The 9,119-nt window shown below is 49.3% G+C and overlaps 1 protein-coding gene across 1 annotated transcript in view; it reads right to left on the reverse strand.

The window, feature by feature from the left end:
* Positions 1–5,852, reverse strand: part of LOC140203466 (bMERB domain-containing protein 1-like) — a 94,889-nt gene extending 89,037 nt beyond the window's left edge. Inside the window, exon 1 of the mRNA XM_072269529.1 lies at positions 5,403–5,852. Within this exon, the coding sequence (XP_072125630.1) occupies positions 5,403–5,706 (304 nt within the window). The 5' untranslated portion in view covers positions 5,707–5,852. The remainder of the gene's footprint in view (positions 1–5,402) is intronic.
* Positions 5,853–9,119: the final 3,267 nt, after the last annotated feature.

Consider the following 9,119-nt stretch of genomic DNA (forward strand, 5'->3'; position numbering starts at 1 on the left):
GCACCTGTACCTCCTCTCTGATTGTAGTAATGCAAAGAGGATGATGGGAGTCCTTAATATTAGATGCCGTCTTTCGAGGCATCACCTTTTGAAGATGTTCTCAATGGTGCAGAGACCAGTGCCCATAATAGAGCTAGCTGAATCTGTTACCCTTTGCAGCTTTTTCCGATCCTGTGCAGTAATCCCTCCACATCAGATAGTGATGCAATCAATCAGAATGCTCTCAACAGTACATTGGTAGAATGTCTTTGGTGACATATCAAATCTCCTCAAGCTCCTAATGAAATATAGCTCTCAGCATTCCTTCTTCATAATTGCATCGATATGTTGGGCCCAGGATAGATCTTCTGTGATACTGACACTCAGCAACTTGAAACTGCTCAATCTTTCCATTGGTGATCGATCAATAAAGATTGGTGTGTGTTCCCTTGACACCTCCTTTGTGAGGTCCACAATGAATTCCTTGTTCTTACTGATGTTGAGTGCAAGGTTGTTGTTGTGACACCACTCACTCAGCCGACGCCTCTCACTCCTGTGTGCCTACTCGTTACCATCTGAGATTCTGCTGACAACAGTTGTATCACTGGTGAATTTACAGATGAAAGGAATGGAAGAATATGGACCACGTGCAGGTGGATCAGTCTCCATTGGCATCATGATAGGCACAGACATTGTGTGTTCGTCTGTTCAAAGCTCAAAGTTCAAAGTTAATTTATTATCGAAGTATGTATACTGTATACAACCCAGAGATTCAAATTCTTGCAGGCAGCTACAAAACAAAGAAATGCATCAGAATCCATGAAAAACCACACACAACAAAGACTGACAAACATCTCATGTGCAAAAAAAGAACCCAAATCATGCAAACAATAAAAAAACGAATAATACACAGATATGAACTGCAGAGTCCCCAAAGTTAGTCCACAGCCGTGAAGTCAGTTCAGCGCTGAGGTGAGTGAAGCCAATGGCTACAGGCCACAGCTCTGGAGTCTGCTCTGCTGTACTCTTCTATGTACTCTGTGCTGCTGTAGGGTCTGGACTCTAAACTCCTTGACCCCACAAGATCAATTAGTTCCTCTAGCTGCTTGTTTTTGCTGAAAACTTAAAGTACTGAAGTACTTTGAAAACATTTGTGGAAAGGGGTATGGGGTGGACAAACTCTCATCAGAAGAAGAAAATTTTCAGAAATTACCATGTCTTAGGCTAAGGAGGGGGAAGGGGTGCTGGGAGCAAATGTGAGATTCTGTAAATGGTTAAGAGATTCAAAACCTGGGCCTCTGTCCCTCCCTCTACAACTGGATCCTTGACTTCCTCACCAGCAGACCACAGTCTGTGTGGGTTGGACATAATATCTCTTCTTTGCTGACAATCAGCAGTGGTGTACCTCAGATATGTGCGATTAGCCCTCTGCTGTACCCCCTCTACACCCACCATTGCGTGGCTAGGCACAGCTCAAATGCATTCCATAAATTTGCTGATAACACAACTATTTTTGGCAGAATTTCAGATTGTGATAAGGAGGCAAGATAGATCAGCTGGTTAAGTTGTGTCACAACAACAACCTTGCAGTCAACATCTGTGGACTCCAGGAATGCGACTCCCTTGTCCATTTGTTCCCCCCGCCCCCATCCCTTCCCACCGATCTCCCTCCCAGCACTTATGCTTGTAAGCAGAACAAGTGCTACACATGCCCTTACACTTCCTCCCTTACCACCATTCAGGGCCCCAGACAGTCCTTCCAGGTGAGGTAAAACTTCACCTGTGAGTCGACTAGGGTGATATACTGCATCCGGTGCTCCCGATGTGGCCTTTTATATATTGGCGAGACCCGACGCAGACTGGGAGACCGCTTTGCTGAACATCTATGCTCTGTCCGCCAGAGAAAGCAGGATCTCCCAGTGGCCACACATTTTAATTCCATATCCCATTCCCATTCTGACATGTCTATCCACGGCCTCCTCTACTGTAAAGATGAAGCCACACTCAGGTTGGAGGAACAACACCTTATATTCCGTCTGGGTAGCCTCCAACCTGATGGCATGAACATTGACTTCTCCAACTTCCGTTATGCCCCTCCTCCTGTTCTTACCCCATCCCTTATTTATCTATTTATTTGTTTGTTATTTATTATTTTTTCCTTTTTTTCTCTCTCTGTCTCTCTCACAATTACTCCTTGCCTGCTCTCCATCTTCCTCTGATGCTCCTCTCCCCCTTTCTTTCTCCCTAGGCCTCCCATCCCATGATCCTCTCCCTTCTCCAGCTCTGTATCCTTTTTGCCCATCAACTTTCCAGCTCTTAGCTCCATCCCTCCCCCTCCTGTCTTCTCCTACCATTTTGGATCTCCCCCTCCCCCTCCCACTTTCAAATCTCTTACTATCTCTTCTTTCAGTTAGTCCTGGTGAAGGTTCTTGGCCCGAAATGTAGACTGTACCTCTTCCTATAGATGCTGCCTGGCCTGCTGCATTCACCAGCAATTTGTGTGTGTTGCTCCATGTGGCCCTGTAGGTTTCCTCCTGGTGCCTCGGTTTCCTTCCACATCCCAAAGCTGGCAGATTAATTGGCTGGAGCAACAGACACAAAATGCTGGAAGAACTCAGCAGGTCAGGATGTTATGGTCCAGTCCGTGAAGTCCGCATTCCGGTTCACGGTCCGATCTGTCGATTCCTTATTCCAGGTTTTCCTGTTTTCCCTTGTTCCATTGGGTGCCTTAATTGAGACACCTGATTCTCATTTTGGGCTGGCACATAAATACCGCTCAAACCAAGGATTCCTGGGTGGACTGTTTCCTTCCCCTTCCTTCTGAACCCTTGCCTGCATTCCTGGCAAGTTCAACTGCTGGAGTGAGACTGGAGGCTTGCCATGCCAAGATAAGGAACTATCTCTTTGTGTCTCTGTGTTTAGTGTCTGTGTCAAAGAAGAGTCCTGGCCCTAGGTCCTGTTCCCAAGGAGGGGTCCTGGCTCTGTGTTCTGTGTTCCAATTTCCAGGTGCCATGTTCTCATCCAGTCCAGGAGTCCCTCAGCAGTTTACCTCGGCAAGGCCCTGCGTCCCAAGGAGGAGTTCCGGCTCTGTATCTGAGAGCTTAACCAAGCTGAGTCCAAGAGCCTCGGCCTGCCCTGGAGAACCTCGTCCAAGGCTCTGAGCATCCAGTCCACATCCAAGGCTCTATGTTCCTGTGTTCCAGGACGAAGTCCTGGTGCCGTGTTCCAGCCCTGTCCAAATCTGAGCTTTGTGTCCTCATCTAGTTCTGACTCCTTGTCCAGCCCAGGAGTTCCTCACCCAGCCCAGTGCTGGAGATTCCTCATCCTGTGCTGGAGTACCTTGTCCTGTCCTGTAGCCATGTCCTGTCTTTGCCAAGATCCTAGTCCTGAGTCTCAGCCTAGACCTGGGTTCTGGTTCCAAGTTCCAACCAAGACCCAGGTTCCGGGTACTTGTCCAGGCTCTGGTTCTGGAGTTTTGTGTTCCTAGTCCAGGCTCCTCATTCCTAGTTCCCTGTCTGGGTCCTGTGTTTCTTGTCCAAGTCCTAGCCCAGGCCCTGAATCCTAGTCTCGTCCAGGGCCTGTGTCAATGTCCAGCATCATCTCTTCCTTACTTGTCTTGCTATCTTGATAAACATAGTCCTGTTCCTAGTACTTCAGTGTTTGAGTCTTGCATTTTGGTCTGCTCATCTACACCTCCCTTGTAACACAGGCAACATCTATGGCAGAGATTCCCATCTTTTTTATGCCATGGACCAGGACTGTTAACAAGGGGTCCATTGACCCCAGGCTGGCAGCCACACATCTGTGAAAATGAAGAAACAGCCAACAACTTGGGCTGAGACCCTTTGTCAGGACTGGACAAGAAGAGGGAAGACACCACCATAAAAATGTGGGTGGAGAGGAAGGAGGATAAAGGAGAATGTGATGGGTGAATCCAGTGGGTGGGACAAGTAGAGGGCTGGAGAAGAAGGAATCTGTTAGGAGAGGAGAGCGGCCCACCGGAGAAGGAGACGAGGGAGGGGCGCCGGGAGAGGAGATAGCCAGGTAAGAGGCCAGAGTGGGGAATAAAGGAGGGAAGGGGTTGAGAAAAAAATAATTACTATAAGGAGAAACTGATGTTCATGCTATCAAGTTGGAGGCTTCCTAAGCCCAATATGTGAGATTGCTTCTCAACCCTGAGAGTGGCCTCATCGTGGCAAAAGAGCAGGCCATGGACCAACATGGTCAGAGCGGGAATAGGGCCAGGAATTAGCATGGTTGATCACCGGGAAATTCCGCTTTTGATGGATGGGCAGGATGTGCTCGACAGAGCTGCCCTCCAATTTACGTCGGGTTTCACCAAAATAGTGGTGGCCGCGTCGGGATAATTGCCCCCACCCCACCCCGTGTGCAGACGAGCGGTAGAAGCGGGAGAAGGGTCACTGAAGGGAGTGCAGAGAGAATGAGACGGGACTTAGTGTAGTTGAGTGCCAGATGGTCGCAGACTTAGTGGGCTATATGTCCCCGAGGTGTTGAATCCCCAAGGCTGAGATGAGCTGCTGTAATCGCGTAGGTGGAAAAGAACCCGAAATTAGATTGGGAGTGGGATGTAGAATAAAAGTAAATTAAAGCAGGCAACTGATGCGCCCAGTTCCTTGGCCCCTGTCGTAATTATAATGACTATCATTGCGCCCACTCGTCTTTGTTCCCATTTGTTCTACTTTTGGTGTTAACGTTAATAGACATTTAAATGATTTACCAGATCTGTTTTCAAAAATAACAGCACGGTAATCCAAACCTACTTTGTACACTGGGGTTACCAAGTGCGGTCAATTAGGAAAAGGCTTCATAGAATTTCTTGCCTGTTCACGACTGTACTCCACCGCCACAATATTAATCGGCAAAGCAATGTTGATATCGCACCTCCACTTCATCGAAAATTATACCCGGAGGTAGAACAAGAAGGAAATGACAAACGGCCTCAAAATACGGAAAGGAGGGGGAATAAAGATTCTAGGTTACGCTGTCAGTTAGTTGCATTTTACCAATGTTAGGGAGGAATGTTAGAAATTATATCTGTCAAGGTCATTACTTTTCAAAAACGACCCTAATTCAGATGGAAGGAAATGGACAGTCGACGCTTCGGGTGGAGACCCTTCATCTGGACCTCAACCGAAACGCCGCTGTCCATTCCCCACCCCCAGATGCTGCCTGACTCGTCAACTTCTCCCAGCACCTTGTGTGTCGCTCCAGATCCCGCCATCTGCCGTTTCGTGGGTATCCGAATTCAGATGGCTCGGTGAGCGTTTTAACGTTCCGTCTAATTAAGGTGCCCGGAGGTCCGGCAGAAGTCGAGCGTGTTCATCGGTCTGTGCTCAGTGTGTGGCGGCGACCCTCGCCCAGAGTGGGCATCCTGTGCACTGGCATGAGACGGAGACACCTACCTATGTAGAAGGCACTGATACCGGCGGGAGTGCCGATCAGCTGGTCACACGCCAGCTTCCGCAGAACGACGCCCGCCGTGGCGCCGGGAAACCCGCTCTCAATGGTCTTCATCCACAGGTAGAAGAAATGGCCGTGAAAGGTCAACGCCAGAGTGGTGACATTTCGTGTTCGTTTAAAGTCCACTTTCTCCTTTTTTGAGAGATTCTGCTGAGCCAGATCCCCCGCCGCGAAGACGCAGCTGTAAAAAGCCACGTTGGAGATCCAAGGAAACCTTCTCATCTTGGTGGCCAGAAATTTCCACATTCCTCACTATGAATTTTACGACGCTGGTTTCTTGTGCAACCCAGTCCCTGCTTCGCTGCTTGCAGGAGAGAACTCAAATTGATAACCCTCATGCAGCGAGGGAGAGAGCTGTGAAAACGTTTCGGATTTAAGAGCTCTACGAATTGTCGGTGGTTACAGTTCAGGCGCGCACGACGCGGGGTCCAAGAGTTGGACTGCATTGCGCAGAAACGGCGCCAAATACAAGTCGCGTTGTTTCACTTCAACCGGAGTCGCTGCCAAACGTATCAGGTGCGTGTGGCAATGGTTACTGATTTCCCTGGTGCACCTTTCACTCGATCGTTCCAGAGCTTTAAGGCAAATCTTGGGGAATCTGCGTGGGTGAGAGCGGAATGTCGTTAGAGCGGCGGATGGAGTGCAGGGTTGTAGATTAATACACAAGTCCTGAACAATGTTAATTAGATCTGGGAGTGGCAACATTGAAACTATTCGTGCAGAGATGAGGCATGTACCTCGCACTACATGTGAGAGTTGAGAGTTTGAGAGTTGTTGAGAGTTATGAGAGTTTAGGGGTAACGAGGGGGAACTTCTTTACTCAGAGAGTGGTAGCTGTGTGGAACGAGCTTCCAGCAGAAGTGGTTGAGGCAGGTTCGATATTGGACAGCTATATGGACAGGAAAGGAATGGAGGGTTATGGGCTGAGTGCAGGTCAGCGGGACTAGGTGAAAGTAAGAGTTCAGCCGGGCTAGAAGGGCCAAGATGGCCTGTTTCCGTTCTGTAATTGTTATATAGTTATATACATCTCTTTTGTATGGCATGGAAAGCATCACATTGCTATGCCCAGTCTGTCAATTCACCCAATTCATTCAACAGTTGAATGTGGTTGGGCATATAGTCACTGACCTACAGAACTTCTCCTAATTCAGTGTTGTCCTGGGCTGTAATAATGACCTCCAAGTACCATGACCTTCTTCCTTTGTGCGATGTTGGACTGTGGAGCCCATTGATTTCAGTTCCTTGGGTTTCTTGGTGCCATATGTTGGCTTGCTGTCAAAGGTGGTCACTCTCAGCTCACCATCAGAATTCAGGTCTTTGGTCTGTAGTCAGACCAATGTTAAGATGAGGCCCGAGTGAAACTCTCACTGAGCATCAGTGACTCAAGGGTGAAGAGGGGGGAAAAAAACAAATATTAAGCTGAAAGGGAGGGATCAAAGTGGTTGTCAGAGACTACAGGAGAAGGAGGACCCAGCATAGGAGATTGAGGAAAGGGGTTAGAAGAATGAAAGGTTTAAGGGAGAAGACCTAGTGTGAGGGGGGGGGCAAGCATAACAGTGTGAACAAGATTGGGTGCCTACATGGCTGTACGCATGTGGTCAGTACATCCAGGTATGTGTCCATGTGGTCAGTACATCCAGGAGGTCAGTGCATCCAGATGTGTGTCAATGTGGTCAGCGCATCCAGGTGTGTGCCAATGTGGTCAGTATACCTAGCTGTGTGTCCATGTGGTCGGTACATCCAGGTATGTGTCCATGTGATGAGTACATCCAGGTGGTCAGTACATCCAAGTGTGTGACTAGGTGGCCAGTGCATGTCACACAGGTGGGGCAGTGGGAGCAAGGGTGGACGCAAATGCAAGACACATCTTGAGAGGTTAATCAAATTTAATTTATTGTTCGATATCAGGAGAGCAAGGCAGGAGCAGGGATAGCGAACTGGACAAGGACTCAGGGCTACGACTAGGCTGGGACAAGGGTCTGGGCTAGGACTCGGAATCGGATCCCAAAACTAGAGGCGACATGAAGAGGCTACAGTATGGACTCCGAGCCAGAGACTGGGCAAGGACCCAGTACCTGGCTCTTGCCTCTGGCTCGGACCCCAGAACCAGGCATGGACATGACATGGACTAGGGAGAGGAGGAACATGGAAAAACAGAGCCTCGGTCTCAGGAGAGCAGGTACATGGAACCGTGGACACATACACAGAACACATAGTCGGGACCCCTCCTTGGGTACAAGACATAGGGCCGGGACTCACACACAGAACAGAGAGCCAGGACCCTTCCTTGAGTACAGGACATAGGGCCGGGACTCATGAACCGCCCCCCTTGCGGGGCAACGGCAAGACGGCCTGACTTACCCCATGGAGGCGAGGACAAGACACGACAAGACATGACCCCCACGGGGCAACAGCAAGATGGCCAGGCTTACCCCAGGGAGGCGAGGACAATACAAGACCAACACGAAAGAACACCAGACAGTACCTATCTAGTTCCAGCGATAGAACTAGACCGAGGTGCAGGCGAGGGATACAGACGGGGTGTAGGACAGGAATCACAGACCGCCAGGGCCAGGACTTGACTCGGAACTTGGATGCCACCAGGGCCGGGACTTGACTCGGAACTTGGATGCCGCCAGGGCCGGGACTTGACCCGGTACATGGATGCCACCAGGTAGTGGTGAGCTCTCAACTCAGCCCGGAAACAGTCGACAGCGGTTCTTGATTCCCTCCGGCGGGTTAACTGACGGACCCACCTCGGTGAGGAAACTTTGCAGGCTCGCTTTGGCGGGGTAACTTGACAGGGTTGCTCCGGTGAGGAAAGGCGAATTACCGGCACTAGCTTTTGGGCGGAGACTAGCTTGCTCCAGCCAGATGACATTGGCACGCCGTACCTTGGTGACTTTGCAAATGCTTCCGCGCCGAGCAGCTGAAAGTCGGAGACTATAAACTACCAGTTCAGCCGAGAATAAATTGCCTCTAATCACCAAGGCCAAGGGACACGGGAAAACAGGGAACCAAAGGGAAACAGGGAGTCAACAGTCCGGAATGTAACATAAACAAAGAAAATTTAAAGAGACCCCGATCCGGACCATGTCAGTGCATACAGGTGTGTGTCCATGTGGTCAGTACGTCCAGGTGGTCAGTACATCCAAGTGTGTGCCCAGGTGGACAGTGCATCCAGGTGTGTGCCAATGTGGACAGTATGTCCAGGTGTGTGTCCATGTGGTCAATGCATCCAGGTGTGTGTCCATGCATGTGTGTCTTAATTTTCATTCATCCTGGCCCTTTTTGAATTGGACAAAGACCTCACACAATTAAATTTGTGTGAAAGCTGATGTGCAACGTCCATTAGTAAAAAAAAAATTCAAACCAGACATGTTCCTTGCAGCTGGAGGAGAGGTGAGTCATCTGTAATCCCCAGGGATCACCTAAGGAGAGAACATTGTTTGAAAAGCAAGGTGTTGCTTGATAACATTGACGATGATATTCTCCATTTCTGTGCTGGTGATTGAGATGGCAGTGATTAGCTGGAATGGATTTATCCTGCTTTTGTACACAGGACATACTGCAGCTGGGTAATTGCACACAATATCAGGTGCATTCTAGTTGTAGTTGTCCTGGAACTTATGGGCTGGAGTTTCAGTGAGTTGTGGAGT

The sequence above is a fragment of the Mobula birostris genome, chromosome 9 (assembly GCF_030028105.1).
Source record: "Mobula birostris isolate sMobBir1 chromosome 9, sMobBir1.hap1, whole genome shotgun sequence".
Classification (NCBI taxonomy): domain Eukaryota; kingdom Metazoa; phylum Chordata; class Chondrichthyes; order Myliobatiformes; family Myliobatidae; genus Mobula; species Mobula birostris.